At 44.7% G+C, this 25,421-nt stretch overlaps 1 protein-coding gene across 4 annotated transcripts in view; it reads left to right on the top strand.

Moving 5' to 3' along the window:
- The window catches only part of LOC119171767 (acetylcholinesterase), a 28,464-nt gene extending 5,664 nt beyond the window's left edge, over nucleotides 1–22,800 (top strand). Inside the window, exons 2-4 of one of the 4 annotated variants that reach the window (XM_037422599.2) lie at nucleotides 5,219–6,717; nucleotides 7,461–7,635; nucleotides 22,366–22,489. In XM_037422599.2, coding sequence (XP_037278496.2) covers nucleotides 5,222–6,717; nucleotides 7,461–7,608 — 1,644 coding nt within the window. In that variant the 5' untranslated portion in view covers nucleotides 5,219–5,221 and the 3' untranslated portion in view covers nucleotides 7,609–7,635; nucleotides 22,366–22,489. Of the gene's footprint in view, nucleotides 1–3,150; nucleotides 3,512–5,218; nucleotides 6,718–7,460; nucleotides 7,894–15,810; nucleotides 16,094–19,841; nucleotides 21,335–22,365 lie in introns of those variants that run through there. The other 3 variants (XM_037422600.2, XM_075892378.1, XM_037422601.2) reach the window with 3 other exon arrangements.
- Nucleotides 22,801–25,421: the final 2,621 nt, after the last annotated feature.

Genomic DNA, 25,421 nt, shown 5'->3' with positions numbered 1-25,421 from the left:
TTGTGATGGGTGACCACTGTGTAAGCTCCCTCGTCTTCCTTGGATGCTTCTGTATCCATCTGTATCATGTCATTAAGGGAGTACGTCGATGTAGCGTCATCGTTGTCAACTTTTCTTCCTCCTCTGTACGCCTCTTCTTACACTGCGAGGCCTCGCTGTTGTCTGTATGGGACGTCGATATTGTTGCTGAGCCTGCAGCGACTTGAAGCCGAGCGGGATGTATAAGTGGTGCTCCGCTCGGCGTTAGCGGCATCTCGTTGTCCCCCATACCCGGGCTTTGCCAGGTATGAGGCACGGGCCCGCTAAGGGGCAATTCTGATCGCGATGCGTAGTGAAACTCCGACTCACCGATGTTTAGCTGCCACTCTGGAGACAGTCCACCCACCGCACACACTGTAAAAAGATCCCGAACTCAATATGATAACTGAATTAAGAGAGCGAAATGAAGCTACGGGCTTCTTCCATTCACTTCTTCTTCCTCTCCCAAACGTTCTGTTTATGTGCATCTTTTGTGTATGTTTCGATGCGCCTGCTAATATGCACATACTCTACACTCACCAACTAGCGTGACGATATTCATTCAATACGATGACTACACTTGCCCCGTAAAGTCCCTTTATATTGATACAAATAATTGTGTGATATTGTTACTCGTAACAATATCACACCAGCGCTGCCCTGACTTGCGTTTTAAGCCCAGTTTTGCAGACAGTGTATGTTGCTGTAGCACATTCCATATGGTGCCTGACCTCTCTTTTTTATTATTATCATTTTACTGATGCGACCACCTCGAGTGCTTCATCAGATAGTGACTGAAAATGGGGTGCGTGCTATAGAAACTGGAGCAGCGTTCGGTGGCCGAGAAGGAAAGGCCAAGATTCGTTGTTTTGTGACGTCATGATATGACGCCGTACTTACGTCATAGATTGCCGATATTTGCCAGGTTAAAGGCAGAAGGATTAAAAGGTCGTCAGTGGGGTGGGAGGATCATTAAAATCTGCTGAGAAGAAACAAAAGAATGTTTCAGTAAGCGTTCTATGAAGGGTGAGAAAAAAACATTAATGGAAGCATTCAATTGAAGGGGCTTGCAAAGTGAAAGGGCTTTTTCTTTCGAGTCTATTAGGAACAATCTATTAGGAACATACGGGTCTGTTAGGAACATACGACATTACTGTCAACGAATTTTATTCATACTCTTAACCCACTTCACCGAGCAGACAGGGCTCAAGGCCATCCACAGCTCGAAGGCCGGCCACCCCCTATTAGAATGTACCCCTCATCTCGCATTTCCAATTCAGATACTCTGAACAGGTGGCGCCGTCTTGCTTTGGGCTCGCAGATCGCTCGCTGAGAGATGTTCGTAATCTCACACTGGATGGCACTGTGAGCGCTCCCAGCCTTCGTTGCGCTGGCTTTTAAGTAGAATTTCAAGGGACTAACGCCTTCGCTTTGCCAGTGTGCATGGGCGTCGGCATGGGAATACAGAAGGGGAAATTCCACCCCTCAATCAAAAGCAGCACTTGCCCTCGCCCATTCTGCACCCGCGCTCACCCTCTCTCGCTGCTGCGATGCAACACGGGTTCGCAACACCCAGGACCAAATCCTGCCGAGACTAATGCCAGATTGCGTCACATTAACCGTACGTTGGACTTTCCTCTGGCACATAAAAAGCGAAATATAAAAAAATTTAAGGAGGACTGGATGATTGTTTATCTGATATGATTTCATGTGAAATTCGGTGAGAACGAACGCCCCGAGAACGCGACTTGCCTGCATGCACAGGTTACTACCATGCCTGAAATTCACAAAAGCATCTCCACATTTGACACCATTTGTAGACAGCGTGCCTTCTATTGTAGCATAATTTACACTGAATGGCAGAATTCTATATGAATGGCGTAGATTCAGAAAGTGTCCTTACAGGGGCTAAAACGAGAAGTGTAAATTTAAGCTCTCGTTTTCTTGGTTACAAGGTTACCTATTCTAAACGAAAAGGAATTGATGGTTGACATTCAACACATTTTTTACTGTGTCATTATTATAAGTTATAGCTCTATGTTTTCAGCGGTGTATCTGATTAATTGCGTTGCATAAACGAACTAAAAAATGGAGGTTGGGGTTAAGAAGGAAGGGGCCCACGGCATTGCGCAATCGTCAACGTAGATCTGAATGACTCTTTCTGTCACAGGCGTCAAGTAAGACTCTTATAAAATATTATGGACACATGCAAATTTAGAAAACGAGACAGAACGAGTAAATCTTAAGAGCGTTGCTTGTCCTGTCCCGTTTCCAAAACTCGTATGTAGTGTTAACCAGTTCTATGGAGATCCTCATGAACTCGCCCAAGGCCAAACACTTACGAGTGCCTCATTACTTTCTCTCTAACAAGGTGCGCTGACCCCCTCCCCTTCCGAAACCGGTCAGTACCTCCGGACCCTCTCAACAAAGTGTGGCATCTGGGTCGCATTCCCCTTCCCCTCTGCCCCATTGTGTGAATGTGAAACCTGCCTGGACATATGATTCTAAACCTCGAGGCATAGTCTCTGGATATACACCTTATCGCTGGAGCAACACGGCGAAGAAGACGAAGTGGCATTCCTTTGTACGCCTCAACTCCTTTCGCTGTCAACCGGAAACCTGAAGGGTGAGGGTCTGTCAATCGACTTACGACTGAGACAAACGTCGCACTGTCCTTCTGTGCCTGAGCAAACTGGTGTCGCTGGGTATCCAGGGCAAAGGTGCGTAATAAATCCACTGATTCCCCGTTGGCCGCCTTTCCGCGTGCGCTGCTTAAATCTAAACGACGCTATTACCTATGGATGATACTCAGAGTTAAAAATGAGGAAGGGATGTTTTTTGCTTTCGCCTCGGCGTTTGCCTCGTCAGTATACATTTATGCGAAGTGGCTCCGTATTTCCCCGTTCGTTGTTTACAAAGGCGGTCACAGCCAGGACAATGATGAAGGCCTCTGAGCGTGTCGAAATGTGTTGTCTGACTACATTACGCGGCCTTGCCTCACCGCTCATCAAGGTGTGCATTGGACAATGTGAGAGAAGGGAGCGCAGCTCCTCAGGTCCTAAGGATATAAATAGCTCGTTTGGCGGCCAAGCAGTTGGTTCTTCACGTTTGGCTTTATGAATTGCCTTAACACAAGTCACAACCACTCTATCGATAACAGATTGTCGTGAGGGGTCGCAAATGAGCTCATCCATATATATTTTTGTTATTTTAAATTATTCTTCAGTTGAGCAAGCATTTCGTGAAAGGAAGTCGTAAGAGAAGACTCTCTCGCCCTTAATAAGCCGTCTCGCGCAAATCTTGGACACATGAAAGGCGCAGCCCACCGCGCCATGCCAGTCGGCAAGCGGGCTTCTGGGGGTGGGATCGCAGAAACAAAGGTGTCTCCTGAGCAGCAGCCTTTAACTCCTAACGTGTTTCGTGTGTCAGTACGACCATAATGAACCACATCTCGTCCGCTTCATTTTATTAACCATCTGCCTGCATATTTCAGGTGAGTTTGTAATGATGCGTAAATACCTCTTCACCAATTAGTGTTGTTACGCCAGTCGATTACTTTTTTTTTCGGGGTATTAAAATTACTGGCTGTTTATGCACGTACTCAACATATCATTTGGATATATCTTTATGCACCACCTTAAATATTTTTTAAGCGAGATAACCACCATGTCATGGTTGTTTCTTTGACACGTGCATGGTCATCAATTGGTATTTGATGGTCGCCAATTCTAGATGTTATCGTAGCTTGAAAAGAGCAGCTTGCATATATATTCTTTGAGGAGGCGAGGAATTGTACAACTAACCCCCGTATTTACAAACGCTCCTCGACTCGACTTTCACCCTTCACTTGACAGAGTTGAGCAGTGCGCCACCGCTCGGCTGAAAATTACGCCGCGCTACTCAAGAATCACATCAGATTATCGCTGATATGCAGTGACTTGCCGTTCTAAGAGATGACGCTCCCGCCGGCTTTCTCAAGTGAAGGTGAAGCGTTGAGTGAAGGGAGCTTCTATAATATGGGGGTTAGAACTTCTGGTGACAGTCATTCGCCGGATATATATTGCTCATATAAACTAAGTCATCAGGCCGTGCGTTTGCGTCAAAGAATGTAATATCGTCCCAAGGGCTACGGTTTCCTGACACATGAACTACCCCAAGGATCTTACAACATTCAAGTATGTGGTATTTCCTTTCATTGTCGTCTGAACAAATTGCCCTCTTTTCATCAAGTACGCCCAGATTTATCTTCGTTATCGTCTGTTTTTTTTTTATTTCCTTCTGCTGGAATCACGCTCATCCGAAGCTTCTGAATATCGACTCGTTCAATAGGCATCGTTCAGTCTCCCCGGGTGCGTGCGCAAACATTTCAAAATGGCACGTTCCCTATGCCAGAAATACACCAATTTGTGGACATTCAAAGGTGTCCTAAAGATATAAATTTAACTTAGTTGATTATAATCAAGTAAGGTATACTCGTTGTCTGAGCAATTAGTTTGGTTTTATTGCAGCGTTCTTTCCGATGAGGTCATAGCGACAAGTGTCTATTTACCACTGCCGAAGCAACCTACACGAATTGTCGTTGACACATGCATGGTTACTTTTTGCGCCATGAAAATATCTACTTAGGTATGTGCTACTTAAGTATAGAGGGGCCCTAAAGAGATAAACAATTTTTGACGAGTGTAACTCAAGATTTCACAATGCCAAAAACAGGAACACCTCTATAATCACTAGGCAATGCTTAGTAAGTGAGATAGCACACGTAAAAAAATCTGGGTTGCGGCGCCACTTTGAAATTTGCCGCACCCAATGGCGTAATGCCATATATCTTGACGACGTCTTTTACGTTCTACATCGTCCCTGATAGATGAAAATGAAGCACATCATCTTTAAATAAGGTTATATATACACTTCAAATACCAAGTTTCAGAAAATTTTGTTGATCCAATATTGTCAAAATACAAACGTACGCTTACAGGTTCGTAGCGTCACTCGCACAGATATAGGCGCGAAATTTTAAAAAAATGATACTTTGACCTATATTTTCTTCGCTATAAAAAACATATGAAGGCCAAACTAACAATGCCAGAGTTTTCCGAGCAAACTTTAGCAATGTAAACTGTTTCATTGTTTCACTTTAATCTTTCGTTCAGTTCATAATTTCTCGTATTTCACAAGTTGTTCAATCTTTTCATTGCAGAAAATGCTATCAGTTGCGTGGTCATTCGTTTTCCTGTGCTTGTTGGGTGCGAGCTGCCAACGAGACTCGGACACCACTGTTCCCACAACCACTGGACGTGTGAGAGGCACTCTTGTCCCGACGACAGCCGGACCTGTGCGCGCCTTCCTGGGAGTGCCCTTTGCAGAGCCTCCAGTTGGTGCTGCCCGTTTCAAGAAGCCCCAACCGAAGGAGCCCTGGGAGGGAGTACTCCATGCCACGTTAAATCCACCTATGTGCCCCCAGCAGCCTATACAATTCAATAACTACTACTCTGTGAAGAAAAGCGATGAAATTTCAGAGGACTGCCTTTTCCTTAACGTTTTCACTCCTATGACGCGCGGGAAGTCACTGAAACCAGTTGTCGTTTATATCCACGGAGGCTTCTTCAACTATGGTGGAGTTTCCATGAAGCTCTACGATGCCTCAGAACTATCAGCCAGACAGGACCTCGTTGTTGTTACCATCGCGTACAGGCTTGGCGCGTTTGGATTTCTCAACGTGGGTACTGAAGATGCACCAGGTAACATGGGGCTTCATGATCAGATCCTCGCACTAAGCTGGATAAAAAGCAACGCGGAGGCCTTTGGCGGAGATCCTGACCTCATCACTCTCGTTGGCCAAAGCGCAGGAGCTTTCTCCGTTGGCATTCACTTGACATCTCCCAAAAGCAGAGGCCTCTTTAAGCGCGCAATCATGCAGAGTGGGAGCCCCTTCACGACCACAATGATGAACAGCAAGGACGATGCGGCCTACGGCGCGGGTGAGCTGGCCAGGGCTTTGCACTGTCCTATGCCAATGATGATGATGCAAGGTGGTGGTGCCAATGCAATGCTCAAGTGCCTACGCTCCAAGGATGTTGATTCCATACTTAACGCTACGGCAAGCTTCACCATCCAAGGTCTGGATGGCTTCTTCCCCGTGATAGGCGACGAAGTCATACCCGTGAAACCTTCGGTTGCTTTGAGAAGCGGAAGGCTTAACGCTCGCGAGCTACTGGCAGGCATATCGGAACACGAAGGGGACGGCCTCATCCACTTTATGGCGAAGAAATTCTACGACACCAAAGATGCCGATGAAGTCAGGAAAGACTCGATGATTTTCGTGGCTAGAGGTGCAATGCTAACCTTTTTAGGAGTCGATTCAAAGCGAGCAATAGATCGCTACTTCAGTGGTTCGCAATCGCAAGGTGGTACGAACGCTCTCCACGCAGCGGCGGATCTCATCGGAGACAGTCAGCTCGGATGTCCAACAGTGGGCTTCGCCAAGAGATTCGTAAACCCCGACACGAGGGTTTTCGTGTACAAGCTTTCGCAGCAACCATCCAGGATAAACTGGCCAAAGTGGGTTCGGCCGACGCACACAGACGAAATAGCCTTCGCTTTAGGATCCATTTTCAAGCTGGATCCACAGATCTCGCTGAGCGATGTCAGAGCAGCCGATAACTTCATGCACATCATTTCAACATTCAGTCGCACAGGGTGAGTGAACAGATTGCTGCGAAAACCTGTGTACTTGATGTGCTCCTCCAAGTGTGCGCGTGATTTTTGTCCTTTTTTCTCTTTCTTCTTCCTCTATTTTGACACCTTCTACCTCTATTTTGACACACGTCCGGTTTGAGAACCGGACGTGTCTTTCTCACCTATCTACGTCTCGTTGCTTTTTCCTCTCTCTCTACGGCACTGGTCTTTGTACCTTTACCATGGCTTTGAAGGTTGTCTGTTTTGGTTACGCACATGTTTGTTTACGTACAGCCCTAAGACATCAGCCCACAAGATATTAACCCCCGTGTCAAGGACATCTGGTGATTTTATGCAATGTCATGAACGTACATTGTGTTCTTCTAACCTTGGAGCTCTAATGATTGCTTCATGCATGTATTGGTGTTGCTAGTAAATAGTAACTGGGCGACTGACAAAACAAAATTTTTTCGAGCATTACACATGAATCCACACAGGCCGTTCATTGCTGTCGTGTGTTGTTTTTTTTTCATTTAGAGTTGAATTGTTGCTCATAATTAATCATCCCAGGCTTGTATCATGTTTTTTTTCTGTATAAATTATGTGTTTTCTAAGGATTGGTTATTAATGGCCATATTCATGCCCCTAAACATGCCACAGGATTGATTGGAAGCAGTATATTAACACTCATCAGTTGGCTTAGTGCATACAATAAATCATTGTGATTTCAATGAGCGTAAGTATCTTTTTTGTATATTTTGCAGAGTTCCACGTGTCACAGACAAGACTTCATGGCCGAAATTCGACCAGCAGCAGCGGTACATGAACATCGAGAAGCAAGGAAGCTTTCCTGGAAAGAACCTCCTTTATTCTACGTGCGATATGTGGGAAAGAGTTCGTCCTTATGAATGAGTGGGCACAGCATTCGCTCGCTTTTAGGTAATTCACTTTACTCATAATTAAATATATAAGGACCTTACTCATATTTGTTAAGGCGCGACACCTAACGCTGCTGTCTAGTGTTTGGATGCCGTATCGGACGCCGCTCACTTTATATGTGTTATCATTCTAGAACATTATAATCGGCGTTAAGACCCACGCGAGCCACATGCGAGTTACGTCATCTGTCAGCCTCTATTTGTCGGAACGCGTAATAAACATTTTGTTCTGTTTTGGCGGAATCTTCGCACCACTTAAGTTACAGCCAGTCATTCCTGTTCTGTGATCGAGCCGTTTTCAGCATTCGTGAGTGCGCAGCTGGCGCAGGCGACGAATCAATCTTTACCAGTTGTACCGTGCACGCTATACGAGGACGGCACCGATGTCGTGGCCTCTATCGTCGGTGTGCAGATAGGTATGCAGGGGCATGCTCACCGAACTGACAGAGCACTGTGTTAGAGTTATTGTATATTGTTCCGACCGGGGTTTGCAGCCATCGGAGGTCCGGGATGAAGTGGTGGAGGCAGGAGGAAGAGAGACTTGAAGAGGGTTTATTTACATTATGTACACGGTGAACTCACGTACATGACGAGCTCTTTCTTACATGGTGAGCTTTCGAATCTGGCGTTCCTCTACACGGCGCTCCTTCGAATGAGCCGGGTGGCTCATTATAAAGGGCATGTGCTCCCCAGATCCCTAGATCAGGGAACACATGCAGATGGTACTGTCCAATCACAGATCACACACAGCTGGCGAGGGGAACAAGCATGTACGGCCCACGTGAACGTCCAATATTGAGGCGTGACTCTACAGTCTAAATGGCGATAGCGAGGCTCTTCCTCGTCGTGTGTGTGCCGCCAGTCAAGGGGTCCCAAGCTCATGACAGCATACTTCAAAGGGTCCGCCGAACTGATCGCTTAATTAGCAGGGCGATTTGCGGTGGCCGCCGTGGTCTCTTCCAAGGAAGATGCTGTACTTGTTGTCCTCTCTCGAACGGCTTACGGCGTCGTAGCGACACGACGTCTCACCCTCCGGCTAGGAGGGACAATGTCTGGCGGTCATAGGCAGCCGGCCGGTCGGCTACTTGTTTGAGGATCCAAAGAGCGCCGCTCCCTCGTCAGCTCTGGCGCCAGCCACAACAATATGCTCGCCACGAGAGAAGAGTTGCACCTTTATGTTCAACCGCTGCGCAGTGAAGCCACTCGTCGTGCGCGCAGGAAACAAACACGGTGCGATGTTCCGGCATGGGCGACATGCCGCAGACATATTCGCGCACGGTCAGCAAGGTTGCACTTGTCGCGTGATTACGTGCTGGGACAGCGACGACGATGAGGTCAGTGGAAGCGCAAGCAGTGCGAGCGCTTTGACTTCGAAATAAATTAGTTGGTTTTGGTAACACACGTAGCAGCAGTTTTTCCTCTGCCTCTCCGATACACAGCCTACAGTGAAACTGTATATTCAATAGGGTCTCACGCGTACAACAAGAGTTTTAGAGTGCTTGGCCGATCCCGGGGTCAGCGCGGGGCGTGGAGCAGTTTGTTATAGGCGCAACAGTATATCGATTCAGTGAATCAAGTAAGAATAATAGTGAATATTAAGAGCATTACATCATTACATGTAAAGGAGTCAATTTAACATGAATCAGGTTACTGAAACAAGATAAGTTGATTGAAAAGTGTCTTACGTGAACCCGAAAGTGAAGCTGTATAAGGCTGGGCTCTGACGGAAAGTGCGTCTCGCGCATGCTGAGGGGTTATCAACGGAGAAAACATGCAGGCAAAATTTTAGCGTCTTCACCAAGCCCCGCCTTCGCTCAGCCGGTGGTACTCTGGTAATTCAAAGCTGGGGCGTTAGCGATACCTCGCGCTCTCTTAATCACATGTTGATGCATATTCCGCTTTCCCTTAAATACAGTTTCCCTCGCGGTAATGGCACCTAGTACGCTTACCGGTTTCGTAAGATACATACTCATTCCTATGCTGAATAACGCACTCACTTTCCAGCGACTCACTTGCACCTTCTTTCCTCTTACTAACCCATTTGCATACGTTAGAAAGTTTAGAAGGCGAGGAAAACACAACGTTTACAATCTAATTGTTCCCGATAATTGCTTTCATAACAATTGGAAAGGCCGTGAACATACGAAACAATGGTGAACTGATCCATCTCTTGCGACTATTTACTAGGTTTCTGTTATGTGGCTTCTTTTTCTTTTACCACGTGGACCGGTTTACCACAAACTGTGTCCGTCAAGTGGCTGGTATACCAGTGTTTCTTACTTAGCCTTTCCACCTGCTCTTCGAAGTCTTGCATCATTTTGCGGGCGCAGGATTTCTCAAGCGCTGCTCGCAAAGCATTCAAAGTGATTTCCATTTTGTTCATCTTCGAGTGGTTGGGTGCATAATTAACCAGCTGTTTTCGGGCTGTTTGGTTAGATTAGTAGCCAAACACTGTTGTGAAATTGAACTGTAAACCTTAGGCTACGACTATATATATGCGTGCTGAACTTGTCCAAAAACACACTTATTCGTTCTTTTATGCCCAGTTATTAGTGAGCGCATGTTTGTATTGTTTTTTTCTTCGTGTCTGTTCCCACCACGCACTTCGACCAAAGTGGAAAGCTTCGTTGGCCACGCAACCTAACTGAATCGAATGGCTCCTCGTTTTATTTTTTTCATAATAGTGCAACAAACTGGCTTGTTCAGTGCTGGCGAAAAGAGAATAATAAATATTATTATTGGCCTTTAACGCCCCAAAACCACGATACGATTGAGAGACGCTCTAGGGAAGCGGGGCCACTGAACCTGTTAGAATAATGCAGGCTTAATCAAGTCGCCTTCACCCCGATTCCCACTGCCTTTGTCTTTGTCCATGCTTTTGTGAGGCGAATACTCTGCCATAACATGTAGAAGATAAAGATGGAAAGAAGACTGTAAAAGGCGGGGAGGTTATCCAGAAAAGCCCACGCTGGTGGAATGGGGAAGGGGGATAGCTGATAAAAAAGAGAGAGAACAAAAAACATGAACAGCGATTTCGCTGATGAGCAGCTTCGTAATCGCCATACGTTGTGATAAAAAGTATAAAATGAGATCGTTACAGTGACAAAACGTTCACAAGACGAAATCTATGTGCAGAAGTGTTCATAAGGACCGTGCGCTGATGGCTTAGATCATAAAAAATGGTAAACATAAAACTTGTCACGTATTGTTGTTAGTCAACGCTGGTCCCATCAACCTCTTTATTCTTGTGTTCTGTTCCTAGGCGTAGTTCTTCGTTCACCAAGTGATTATATATCGGGAAGACTTCAGCAGTGTTGGTTTAAATGTTGCTGAAAGTCATAGCAGAATAATTCCCACGCCCATACTATACCAACAAAATTTATTTATTTATTTATTTATTTATTTATTTATTTATTTATCTGAAGAATTACACATGACGCTAGCATGGACTATTAACAAATACGGGTGCAAGTGGAAAGAGGAAGTCGACGCGCAGTCGATGGCCATGTCGCCGACCCTGTGTGCGCCCTTGACGGGCGCCTGGCGAGACGGGTGATCAGCGCGCACTATGTTTTGTCTGCGGCGAAGGCTGTGCGCGTGCAGGCCGAAAAACCGCTTACTGAAGACTAATGCACGTGCCTACATTCTGAGGACAACACGCTCTGAGTACTTGACCTGCCCACCCTGCAAAGTATGCTGAGCAATGGAGTTTTCTTGATGTAGCCGCAATGGGGCTCTATAGCAAATGTTGAGATTGGTAAATGTGAGGACATTGCTTGCATATAGTTTCTAGCATATAATATTTTTAGCGTGTGTGTGTGTGTGTGTGTGTGTGTGTGTGTGTGTGTGTGTGTGTGTGTGTGTGTGTGTGTGTGTGTGTGTGTGTGTGTGTGTTTGCTTACTCAGCTCTTATTCTTCCTACACTATATCCTGTTCGTTTCTTTCGCACAGGTTTACGTACAATTTCAGCAACCAGCAATCTCACGTCATTGCTACTTTTTTTTTTATCTGCCCATACGCATAGTATTTTTTTTAATCAAAGATACACATGAAAGTTTTCTTCGTGTATAAATTCAAGTAACTACTTGCTGGTCTTAAAGATACAAAATATTCTAGCACACGTTCTTAAACAAACGATCCTCAGCCCTGTCACTAGCGACCTGGCTCACAAAACTTGTGACTGCCCTCGGGCATCTTTTTTTCAGTTCTCACAAACACGTGAGCCCTTCGTATGACACCCACTTAGACAAAACAATATAGTCATATTCCGATCGACGTTGTGTAAACACATAGTGGAAAACTTCGAAATAATTCTGACCATGTTCCCTGCTTTCACGCTCTCCTACATTTAAGAGCTTGAACGATTTTGCATTTAACCTTCATCCCAATGCGGCGCTAAAGTGGCGAAAGAATCCTTGACCTTAAACTCGGCCGCCATACTTGATAAGTACTGATTGTGGCACTTTTGGGTTAGTATTTCTGTACCATTACATGCGATGTATCACCATGATGTGTTTTTTTTTTCTTGCGAGGGATACTCGAACTGTGCTGCTTAGGCTTCCGCAATCATTCACACTATTGACTATAACGTTAGTTTTTTTTTTTTTTTATCACATCTCTTTTCCTTGTTTATAGACCAGGAAAAGAGACGCTGATCTACTTTTTTTTTCAAACAAACGCTCATGTTCGTGAAACGTCAATAGCGGTTGCAGTGCTGCTTACCCAATGTTATAAATATTACACACGTACTCCTGTGATATATCCATCACGTCGGGTTGACATCAATTGTGGTTAGTTGCCATGCGCTGAGGTTTATTCATGTAGCAGTGTCCAGGGCGAGCATCCTTGCGAGAATCAGCGTTTCATTTGAGCTTCTGAAGTTGCTAATACGAATGTTCCATTTCACATCGTTGCACAAGTGCAAACAACTGTCTATATAAGCATATATACAACTCAACAACATATGTCTGTGCGTGCAACGTTTGTACATATAATTAGTGTCAGTCCATGACGTGTCGCTCAATAAATAAGTTGCAACACGGTCACCTTCCTTCCGTATGCTTCGCATAACGTCGATTCCCAGGTACATGGGATCTGCCTAATTTTTGTTTCTTAATGCTTAGACGTTAAAATTACCCATGTGACTTCTCGCCGTTCCTAGTTAGATACTACGTGTCAATCACCTGTGGCGCATACCCGCATACCAGTGACACATACCCACCCGCGGGTATGTGCCACTGTCTGCCACGAAGCGTTTGACGACATACGCGACAAAATTGTGACTTGATTCATTTCTTAATAGCACGTCGTATTCGTCCAATCATTTTAACCTTCGAATCTAATTTTGGCTCACGCCAAGTTAAGTGGGTAACACGAGAGCACCCAGACGTTATCGGATAGATAGATAGATAGATAGATAGATAGATAGATAGATAGATAGATAGATAGATAGATAGATAGATAGATAGATAGATAGATAGATAGATAGATAGATAGATAGATAGATAGATAGATAGATAGATAGATAGACAGACAGACAGACAGACAGACAGACAGACAGATAGATAGATAGATAGATAGATAGATAGATAGATAGATAGATAGATAGATAGATAGATAGATAGATAGATAGATAGATATATAGATAGATAGATAGATAGATAGATAGATAGATAGATAGATAGATAGATAGATAGATAGATAGATAGATAGATAGATAGATAGATAGATAGATAGATAGATAGACAACCAGACAGACAGACAGACAGACAGACAGATAGATAGATAGATAGATAGATAGATAGATAGATAGATAGATAGATAGATAGATAGATAGATAGATAGATAGATAGATAGATAGATAGATAGATAGATAGATAGATAGATAGATAGACAGACAGACAGACAGACAGATAGATAGATAGATAGATAGATAGATAGATAGATAGATAGATAGATAGATAGATAGATAGATAGATAGATAGATAGATAGATAGATAGATAGATAGATAGATAGATAGATAGATAGATAGATAGATAGATAGATAGATAGATAGATAGATAGATAGATAGATAGATAGATAGATAGATAGATAGATAGATAGATAGATAGATAGATAGATAGATAGATGCCAAAGGTACATGCAGTACGCATAGAAATCCTTCGCATTTATAACAGACCAAGGAGAAGATTTCCAACAAGCTCGGAGTTGCGTGCTGCTCTCTGTGGTGTATGATCTTTAAAAAGAATTGATTTGATTTGATATATGGAGTTTAACGTACCAAAACCACCATATGATTATGAGAGACGCTGTAGTGGAGGGCTCCGGAAATTTCAACCACCTGTGGTTTTTTAACGTGCACCCAAATCTGAGTACACGGGCCTACGACATTTCCGCCTTCATCGGAAATGCAGCCGCTGCAGCCGGGATTCGATCCCGCGACGTGCGGGCCCGCAGCCGAGTACCTTAGCCACTAGACCACCACGGCGGGGCGATCTTCAAAAAGAAGGCGTCTGTTCATGGCGCGCTTGAAAATGCGAGTGAAAAGAACTCAGTGATGGTTGTGGCATCGCCAGACACGGGCTGGGCAGTGTCCACCTGCAACTGCGAACTGCGCATGAACGGGGTTCCATTGCCTTCAACAGAAAACGATGGACTTCGCTTTCATACTTGCCTACGACAGCTTCACGGCAAGCATTGGCTGGTCGAGCCACTTCAAAGTCCATTGCGGCATTGTGGTCAAAGTCATATCCAGGAAGCAGCAGCCATTGACTCAATGACGTTATTGTGGCTGCACACGAACAAAAAAGTTATGGACGAGCACGAGCTTTTGGACATTTACAGTGCTGACGAGATGGCTCTAAAGGAGTACTGACACAATTTTAAATATTTTGGGATTGTTGTTTTAAATAATAACACCGGTTTCAATAACCCTAAAAACAGTGCTGTGGTGCCTCAGAACGCAGTGCTTAGATTTTAATTGACACTGCTTTAAAACGACACTATTGGTTTCGATATTGAGGGGGCCACTTTGGCTCAAGAGGGATGTATACATAACCACTGCATCTTGGTGGTACTTAGCTACGAAGCGGAAACCTCGAGGCTTACTTGGGGGGTTCAACTTGATTTGAGGACGATGCAGCGAGCGAGTAATACGAGCAGCCTTAAGAGACAAGAAGAGAGCAGACTGGGTCAGGGAACATACCGGGGTTAAGGACATCGTAGTTGAAACTAAGAAGAAATGGACATGGGTCGTGCACGTAGCGCGTAGGCAGGATAATCGCTGGCCATTAAGGGTTGCAAGCTGGATTCCAAGAGACGGCAAACGCGTGAGAGGCAGACAGGAAGCTAGTTGAGCAAATGGAATTAAGAAGTTTGCTGGCATACCATGGCAGAAGAAAACACAGGACCGGGTTGACTTGTGGAACATGGGAGAGGAATTCGCCCTTCAGTGGGCGTAGTCAGGTTGATCATGCTGATAATGAATTACATCCTCTATAATTCCCTATACTTCGAATGACATCTGCTATAGTTTCTTTGGCATCAATTTCTCTTTGTTCTCAATAATATTGCGGTGAACAAAAAGAAAGCAAGCCCTTAAATTTACACTGCAAATATGGTTAGTCTAACACGCAAGAACAGAAAGTGTATTCGAAGATAATATATAGAAAAGATAATAAAGTAATATATCGAAAACTTTTAAACAAGCAAACTGGCACGAAAATATATAGTACCAAAAATAACCAATAAATACTTTACGACGACAATAAGAATCGACAGAACCGTAGCTTGAGTTAATTCGATTTAGCACCCACACCTCTGCACAGGGCATATTGAGCGAGGGCGCAAGACAAGACACAACACGTGCACTGTGTAGATGTGTGACATACTTTTATGTCGCAAATGCCACGTGCTATGTAGGAACACGCTGTTAAACAGCTTCCTCGAAACATATATGGCTCAACAAATTCAGATAACCCTCTCTACATTTTCTTCCCGTGGCATTCATTCTCTCGCCCTTCTGCAGCTAGCTGCGTACCTGCAAGGTGAAAACAATCTGACCTCGCTGTATTCTATCATAGTTCACACTATAGCGCGGATGAAAAGAGGGCAGATACCCTTGATTTCCTCTTCTCCAACTTCCTCGTTCTTCGGATACATTGGGGGTGGTGGTATTAAGTGATTAGGCTGAGTCATTACAAACAAAAAAAAATAAAACTTCGTTGCGTAACGAGCTATGGCCACTCGAAGGTGGTGAAGCAAAAAAAAAAACATGCTCAAGGCCACCGGAAAAGACGGAAGCGGAGACACGGCTACCCAGCTTGGAAAGGCTGTTTCTCTGCAGCGCCATGGCATTTTCTTTCAGCGGTCATTTTGATTCTGAATAAGCCACTGAATCGGGCAGCAGCTCACCCTGATTCATTCGGTCCCTGGGATAACACACCGCGATCGTCTGAGGTAAGCATCTTCATGGACCGCTTCTGACTACAATGGCTGATGCATTTCTGTGGTATTTCGCGCATGCCAGTGAGTTTCGTGTCTTCAGTTCACCTTTCTATATAAGATCCAGGTGCGAGGGTTATGCTTGCCTATTTAGTCAAACTGTGTAACAAGTAGGGGTGAAAAGCTGCCAAACAGTGGACGCAGCCTTAGCTAACGTTTGGGTGAACTAGTGCTTGCGTACCTGTCCTTATGGATGATTGCGCGAGTTGGTGATACATGATTGTTTTGAACTGAGAGCGCACTACTTAGACGCGGACAGAAAGAAAGTCTTTCCAGTGGGCTTTCGTTTCAATACTGCCATGTACCTGTCCTGTTTAAGTATGAATTCACTAATGGCCACGTTTTCATGTTCAAGTGGCTGTGCGGCAGTTGGTATATTTTGGGGAACACAGTTTCAGTGACATACTGTCACGCAATATGCTTTCGTGAGTTGCATAAAGTTCACAAATTATAAGTGTTACCGACACTCATATTACACGCTATTCGGATGCAAGACAGCCTACTAATTAGCAGCTTGTAGCAGGCGTAACTTCATGATTTTATTCATGTTCCTTTTCATGTCGCCCCTGACTCAATGGTTACGGAAGCACACTAAACGTGCCTAGTCATACAAACCACTGTTTGATTAGAACAGACTACACTGGAGTGAAACGAATCGATACGTTGTAGGCACCTTTCACTCATGCCAAGTTCACCTACGTCGCATGCTGAAGAACGCTTTTTCCTTTCTTTTTTTCCGTTTTGTTTTGTTTTTAGAGCAGCCGCTTGCACAATAGGGCAATATTTCTAGGAATCAGAAAAAAATCACAAAGATACTGAATCAGATAAAAAGATAATTGCAATGTTATAAATAACGAATACTCTTGGTGGCTAGTTCCGTGTATTTTCGTGTTTTTGCAACAATGGCGTATCTATTGGACGCCATTTGACGTTATTTATTGACACAGCCATTTAACTTACCATTTTTGCATGTATACTTTAGTTGCAAGGTCCACCACTCGAAAAGCCAGTGTTAATCTGAGCCATCGGTCATTAACGATTTCCAGCAAGGAAGTGCCACTCCTCAAATAAAGGAGTTTGTGAAGAGGTACAGTTTGATCTTGTTCGGCTTTGTACCTTGGAAAAGTGCGCGTGGGTAGTGGGTAACATGTTCTGTTTCAGTAGATATGTTCGGTCTTGCCTAACGAAGTTTCCAGTTTATAGTAAGTGCTGGTGTGGTCGCTTCCCTCTCTGGCCCCAGTTCGCGCTACAAATTTCAAAGATGGATAACCATATATAGCATAGCCTTGTAGAGTATGGTATATCAAGCATGCGGGAAAGGGAAGTGATAGTAAGTAGGAGGAAAAGAGGAAGACAGAGCATAAAAAGCATAGCCATGCATGACATCACGCAGCCAAAGCAGTGCACAGCACAGCCATCTAGAGCATAGTAAAGTCTAGCAAAGAGCTTGGAAAGGAAGGTTATAATGAAGAAGGAGGAAAAGCAGGGGGCTGTATGGTGTCATCGCATGCAGTCGTCTCGTGTTGTCACTCAGCGTCACCATGTGAAGCAGAGCCATGCATTGCAAAGGCCTGGGACAGAAAACGGGGGACCACGATAATTGAAGAATTAAGGAAGAGAACAGAGCACAGCGTAACCATGTATGGCGTCACACAGACGCAACCATAATATAAATGATGAATTATAGCAGAGATCGGCAACACGTGGACCGCAATGATCTCCCTGCACAATATGAGAACACCTCCTCTCCCTCCTCTCCCCCCTCTTGTCACTTCCTACCTGAAGGCCGAAATGGCAATTTCGTCCTCCAATAAGCATTTCGCTAGCAATCTGTATTTGTAAATTGCAACCTTCTGATACGCGTGCAGGCAATAAACCTATTCTTGTTCCGGTTTGTTCATTACTATAGACTCACAACATTTTTTTTTTGCCTATACTGAGTGCCCCCCCCCCCCCTCAATTGATTTGCCATGCACCCCCGCTGTGTCGGCTTCGTGCTAACTTGACCCTCCGCCTCAACACGTTGCCCAAATATCACACGCAACCTCCACTCTTCAGTTCATAGGCTGGCTACGTCCGGTGGTGTCCGTAGATACGTTGAGATCCTTAGGAAGGTCATTCTCTCGAGCAGGAAGCAATGCATCTCGAAGTTAGACGTTCCGGTCGATGGGGAGTACGGGTAGAGACGATCCCGTGTTTCGCTGTGCCGACCTTTGCACGACCTAGTTCTTTGTGTCACCGCTCACCTGAAATGTGTTCTCTTTTTTTTCTAATGCGAATAATTTCTTAGCAAAATTCGGTGACTTTGAGCGTATCTATCTATCTATCTATCTATCTATCTATCTATCTATCTATCTATCTATCTATCTATCTATCTATCTATCTATCTATCTATCTAGCCGTCTACGACTTTTAGCTCCCCTGGCCGTTTCGATAATGGTATCAGTACCAAAATTGGTGTGGCGTAATATGACTGTATGACGAGGGTAAGTGAGACTAGTCATAACATGAAAATCCTAAAATGTATGCCATAAATGTCATGATTTACATTTCATGGTCTTGCGGCTCCTGTGGTGGTTTCGTTCACATGACATATTGCGAAACTGGTATGGTATGACATACTGCATGGCGAACATAAGTGACAGACCCTCACATGAAAATCATGACATGAATCTCATGTAAGTCATGACTACATGCCACACTCGTGATGCGCTCGCGGCCGTTTCGCTAGCTTCACATATAACTAATTTGGCACTACGTGACGTTAATGGACGACGACGGATATGACTGGTGCAAACATGACAATCATGAGATGCTTATCATGTAAGAGCACGACTACATACCATGCTCATACCAGCTTCACATATACCAAATTTGGTATTACCTGACGCAAACAGACGATGAAGGTAAATGACACCTTCAAACATGATAATCATGACATGCACGTCATGTAAAACATGACTACATGCTGCACTGACAGTGTGCTCATGGCTGTTTCGCTGGCTCTGCATATACCGAATTTCGTATCATGTGACGTGAATAGACGACGAAAATAAATGACATGTCTAAACGTGATAATCATGACATGGAAGTCATGTACGGCATAATTTACTTCCACCTCATAACGCTGTGCTGATTTTAAAGTCGCATATCGACCTTCCTCATTCGTGCTTCGCATATCATCGATTCCCACTGGAAGTGGAATCTGCCAATTTCAGTTTTTTATTTGTTTTTTTTTTTTACTTTGGGAAAGAACTAAATATTTTCTGAAAACTAAAGAGCTTAACATGGCTTGCAGTAATACACTGAAATTTTAGTATGTTTTTGTTAAGTGTCATGTAGGATTGGTGTCCGACATTTTTATAAAGTATGGTGGCATACTGAACGACATAGTGTTCTTCTTTTATGGAAGTATGCTCTTCCCAATGTGTCCTTTGCCGACATTCCACTTGGATTGTTGGGGTTTGAACACGAGCTAAAAACACTTTAAAGCAGTGCTCATGTGTTTGTTTTTTGAGCAACCTAACGCTTAATAAGCCCAATGTAAAGTGAGATAATAAGGTTTTTAACACGTCTGGTTTTGAACCTTAATTGCATGAACGGTAAATATGGAAATGGCTCAAACTCAATCCGACTACAAAAAAAAAACAGTATAATGGCTCAAAACCAAAAAGGTTCACCATACACGTTTCTTCTTTTGCAGAAAATGAGATCGGCAACGTGGTCGTGCATCCTGTTAATGTGTCTGCAACTAAGCACTCAACAACGTTCCTCATTCACTGTCAACACTTGCACTGGGTGTTTAAGAGGAAAAATTGTGTCCACAAAGACCGGGTCAGTGCGTGCGTTTCTGGGTGTTCCCTATGCGGAACCGCCGATAGGCCCTGCTCGTTTCAAAAGAACCGAACCCAAAAGACCATGGACAGGAGTCCTTAACGCAACGAACCTACCACCAATGTGCCCCCAAATGCCGTTGAGTTTCAACAGCAACTACCTGGTTAAAGAAGCTGATCCAATGTCGGAAGACTGTCTGTACCTTAACATCTACGCTCCATCTACTAACGGCACATCGGGGAAGCCCGTTGTGGTTTACATTCACGGAGGCTTTTTTTCTTACGGCGGTATTTCAATGCCAATTCACGACGCTTCTGAGCTGGCTGTCAGAGGAGATGTCGTCGTAGTTACCGTTGCGTATCGGCTAGGCGCTTTCGGATTTCTCAACGTGGGAACTGAAGATGCTCCAGGAAACATGGGCATTCACGACCAGCTTCTTGCCCTGCGCTGGATAAAACGCAACGCCAAGGCTTTTGGCGGAGATCCCGACCAAATAACCTTGGTCGGTCAGAGTGCGGGATCTTATTCTGTCGGTGTCCACTTGGTGTCGCCTAGAAGCAAAGGACTGTTTCGACGTGTTATCATGCAGAGCGGGAGCCCTTTCACGAGTTCGCTTGAAAACACCAAGGAGCAGGCTCGTCACAGAGCACGTGTCCTGGCGGAAATGTTAGATTGTGGTTCACTGGGAAGGGACTGGAGAGGTTTCCAAACGATGGCGAGCTGCATGCGATCAAAGAATGTTTCAGAGATTTTGAATGCGACTGCGGGTTTCACGACTCAGGGACTCGATGGCTTCTTCCCAGTCGTAGGAGATGACTTGATTCCTGTAAGAGTAGGGAAAGCTCTGAATAGCCGGAGGCTAAACGCACGCGAGCTCCTGGCCGGCATTTCATCAGCCGAGGGTGACGGACTCATTGATTTTGTGGCTAAGGGGTTCCGCGATAACACCGACGCCGCTGACATAACGAAGAGGACGATGGTATTCTTCGCCAGAGGCATGATGATCACGCTGTTGGACCTAGAGTCTCAGTCAATTATCGATCAATACTTTGGCGGTCCGAACGTCGGGGATGGCGTCGAAGCCGTGCACGCTGCTGCTGACCTTCTAGGCGACAGCCAGTTGGGATGCCCAATGCTGGGATTTGCCAAAAGGTTTCTTGGTCCAGACACTGCTGTCTTCATGTACCAGTTCTCGCAGCAGCCATCGAAGATTGGGTGGCCGACGTGGGTGCGCCCGACACATGCGGACGAAATTGCGTTCGCCTTAGGTTCTGTGTTTAAACTTGAAAGTGACGTCTCTGATAATGATGCCAAGGCTGCGGAGAACTTCATGCATATTATTTCGACGTTCAGTCACACCGGGTAAGAGATCATTGTGCTTGCAGTGTTTGTTAAGTTCGTGATGGTTCGCTCGCCACAGCCTTCGATATACAGTTGACAAAGACACGCCCAAGTAGTAAAATAGCTGCAAGATGAAGTGACATGCTTGGGCTTAAGGTAGATGTTGTCACAAGAGATTTCGATTGTCAAACGAATCCCCCTTTCTTCAGTTGCCCCCTACTTTATATCAACTGATCCACTCATGCTCAATCGAAGAAAGCGTGTACCTGACACACCGGGTTGTAATTTGCTTTCAAGTGGCATCACATATGAAATTCTAATTACCAAAGGTACCAGTATTCACTTCGTTCACATCAGTTCTCTACAGTGTGAAACCATAGACGCTTACTTTGTACTTTTTTTTCATTTTCGCGCAATCAGTCGTCGTGTCTATTCACCCTCTTTATTAATAAAACATTCTCAAGAAATGTGATGATGAAGTCGTAATATGACATGAGAAAGTAGCGTTCAAACAAAAGGTTTTGCGTTGAAGGACCAGTGTGTTTTAAAATACTGTCTATTTATGTTTTTTTAATTGTTTATCAACACATTTTGGGGTATAGCGAGGAGTAATTAGAAGTTATTACAAAGTAACGTCGAAACTGATTTTGAAATCATAAAACAGGAAACCACACAAAGGAAGTATTTTTTTGTATCGAATGCTTCTTGGAAACCCTTCTTTTTTTCGAGCGCTTTGATATTCGGCGGCTAATTTAGCGTGATAGACCTAGACGTCTCAATTCCAATTACCTAGATTGCATAACACCTCTCAATATAAGGTTGGTTTGATATCAAAATCATATTTGACTAACTATATCTTATACAAACTTCCTCATTCGGCTATTCCTGGTAGCTTATCATAAACGTAGATCATGGGCCATTGTTTCTTCAATCCAGACGTAAATATGAAAGCAACAAAACACCACTTCTAAATATTCTAAAACCTCCAGTGCCAACATTTTCGCATCACTTGCTGCAGAAGAATGTAACGTTTGCGTTTTATTTTGTTACAGAATACCACGAGTCCCTGACAACACCACCTGGCCTAAGTTTGGTGAAGAACGTGATTACATGGAAATTGGAAAAGAAGCCAACGTCAACAGAAAACAACTTCTTGGGCCTGCGTGCAACATTTGGGAGGAACAAAAGCCCTATAATTGAAATGTCGTCATACCACCTGTATCCGATAGCTCCTTGCAAGACAGCTGAGGTGAAGGTGACACGTCATATGCAAAGATGAGGTAGACATTCACTGACATCAATCGTGGTCAAAATGTAAAACGCAGTTTACAGGGTGTACTATCATTTTACATCTGCAGTTTAGCGTAAAATTCATGTCACTGATGACAAAGAAGAAGATCCGCCTCCCGATGGTGGAGAAGAAAGACTCAACTCTTACTTACTCGGACGTAAAAAACTGGTCTCGAATAAAACAGCTTTCAGACTGCTATGCTTCCCTAACTGCTCGCTTTTCGCAAGGTGATATGCGGGATACGCTTCGTAAACAGCTAAGACACACGATATTTTTGAAGAAGAGTGCATCCACATCATCCGGTATGCAGGTAACGAAGTCGAACGCTGGAAGAAAGCAAATGAGTAAAAAGCAGACGTGATCAGTCGTTGAAATTTGGCATGCAGAAACAAAATTAATAGAGGGAGTGCTGCAGATGAAGAGAGGAGCAAATGCCACCTTTACACAAGAAACCAGTGAACACACATATTGAGCGAGTGTTAGCTGTGGCAGCTACTGCAACTGGGCTTTACAATATCAGAGTCCACTACTGCCGCATGGGTGAAGGGGCTGTCAGATTGCCAATATTTTGTTGTTCGTAAGTTTTAAAGGGCCCTGCAACACGTTGCCGAATAACCATCGAATAGCTTCATAGAGGCTTATTACCTCCCGAATCGGCCGCTGCTAAGCTTTTTACAACCCATCGAGTACGAGCAGCTCGCAGAAGCTTGTGACGCACGCTGTAATTGATTTTTCGCTTCTCTCGTCCCGGTGAGCGGGCTGGAGGTCAAATATAGAGAGGCATTGACACGAAGGAAAGAAGTTGCATAGCGCGTGCGTCATCCCTTTGTACACTCTTTTGTTTTCTTCTCATGTGATTCTTAAATAGAAAAGAAGAGAAAAGTGAGCCCCGTAACTGTCTGCATCAGAGTGCGACACCTCAACAGCAGCTCACGAGAGATGGTGGTAAGGAGAGATTAAAAGGATAGGATAAAAAGGTAAACAGATAGAGTGGGAAAGGAGAGAGTGAGGCGCAGGGACAGTGAACGACGGAAAACGATGAAAGTAAAGAGGAGATAGGAAAGATGGACACAATCTCAGGAGTCCGAGGACGGGGCACCACTCGGCGAGAGCTGCGCTGTCGGCGGAGATCGCTGGGGCCCAACCGGTCGGCACGAAATCCAGAGATCGAGTCCTTTTTTTTTTTTTTAGATGCGGAGCATCTAATACTCGAGGCTTGTAGTGCGGCGCTGTCCGCAAGCTTCCTCCTCCTTCTTCCACCATCTGTGCATCCCTTCCTCCTCTACACACCGCGCGCGCTTCACTCCTCCACCATCTGTGCATCCTTCCTTCTTTACACACCGCGTGCGCTTCTCCTCTTCACGAACATTCGCTAGCTGTATAATGTAGCGCGCATGCGCCGTCACGCTTCGAGAACATAGGCAGCTGACTCGCGCGCATGCGCCGTCGCGCTTCGAGAACTTCGGCAGCTGACGCGCGCGCATGCGCCGTTGCGCTTCTCCCCCTTCTCGAACATTCGACAGCTGACAGTGCATGCGCCGTCGCGCTGTATATATACTCAAGGTCGGCGCTCGCTCGCTCAGTTGCCGCTCGTCGGTTGGTTTGTACGGCGCGTCGACGTCCAAGGTCGCGGTGAAATGAATTCCAACGAATCCACAAACACAATGATCGACGTCCCTTCGACCAGCGCCGCCCTTTCGCATACGTGTGCACGTGTTCACTCATTTAAAACCCCCTCCTACAACCACGTTAACCAATTTAGCCATCGACCCAATTAGCCATCGACCCAAGTAAGTCGCAATTTAACACCCCATTTCACAACCACGTTAACCAATTTAGCCATCGACCCAAGTAAGTCGCACTTTAACACCCCGTTAACCAATTATATGCTCCGCATCCTCCTCAGTGTTCCCCCGAGGAAAGCTGCGGGCAATTTTTTTTTCAAACGCATGACTGGCCAACGGACTGACATTCAGTGTGATCGCGAGTGAGCGCGCAAGCAAGTGGCGGCCTCTCGTGTCGCCAGCGGTAATAGTGCACGACGCACAAATCAGAAAATAGTTGTGAACTTGGGCATACAACACTTTAATTTGGATGAATGGGATCATTTGTAGAAAGAAGGAAAAATTTAGAGCTGTCTTTGAGAATTATAAATTCCAGGCCGCTTGCTGCCTTATAATGTCTGCTTCGCGTGTTCTCAGGGTCCTCGACCACCGATCGGCATTGTTTTTTATCATGCTGAAAACGTTCCGCAGGGCCCATTTAAGTTTGTTGACCCAATAAAGAAATTTCTTAGTAATTCCCTCACATGTCGTATTGGTGTTCCTGTGACAGCAATGGCTGAATAACAATAAACAGATTAGTTAATTAATAACCTTTTTTCATAAGATAAACATAAAAAGCTGAATATCTCTCGGAATTAACTGTAAATCGTCAGTAGAGGTAAAAATATCCGCTCAAAAGTATCAGAGTCTAGGCTCTGCATGGAAGGACTACAAAAGCTCGTTGTTCCAGGAAAGACTTGCTTACGAAATACCAAACTGCTTTCCTCGTAATACAGAACAATAAAAATAGTCTGGTATCATTGTATTTTCTTTACATGGTATACACACGAAACAGTGCACCTAAACATGACTGTGGTAGGAATACAGGAGGTAAAGGAAGGCCTAATCGACACGAGATTCATAGGAGGTGCTCCGATATTCAGTACAGACAGTTATTATATAATTAGGTATAACTTGCTTTTCAGTAGCGCCAGTATGTTCTACGTACCAAGTCAAATAACAATCAACATTTCAGTTTCTTGCTCAATGGCCC

The sequence above is a fragment of the Rhipicephalus microplus genome, chromosome 4 (assembly GCF_043290135.1).
Source record: "Rhipicephalus microplus isolate Deutch F79 chromosome 4, USDA_Rmic, whole genome shotgun sequence".
Taxonomy (NCBI): domain Eukaryota; kingdom Metazoa; phylum Arthropoda; class Arachnida; order Ixodida; family Ixodidae; genus Rhipicephalus; species Rhipicephalus microplus.
This window is presented reverse-complemented; position numbering and strand designations above follow the sequence as displayed.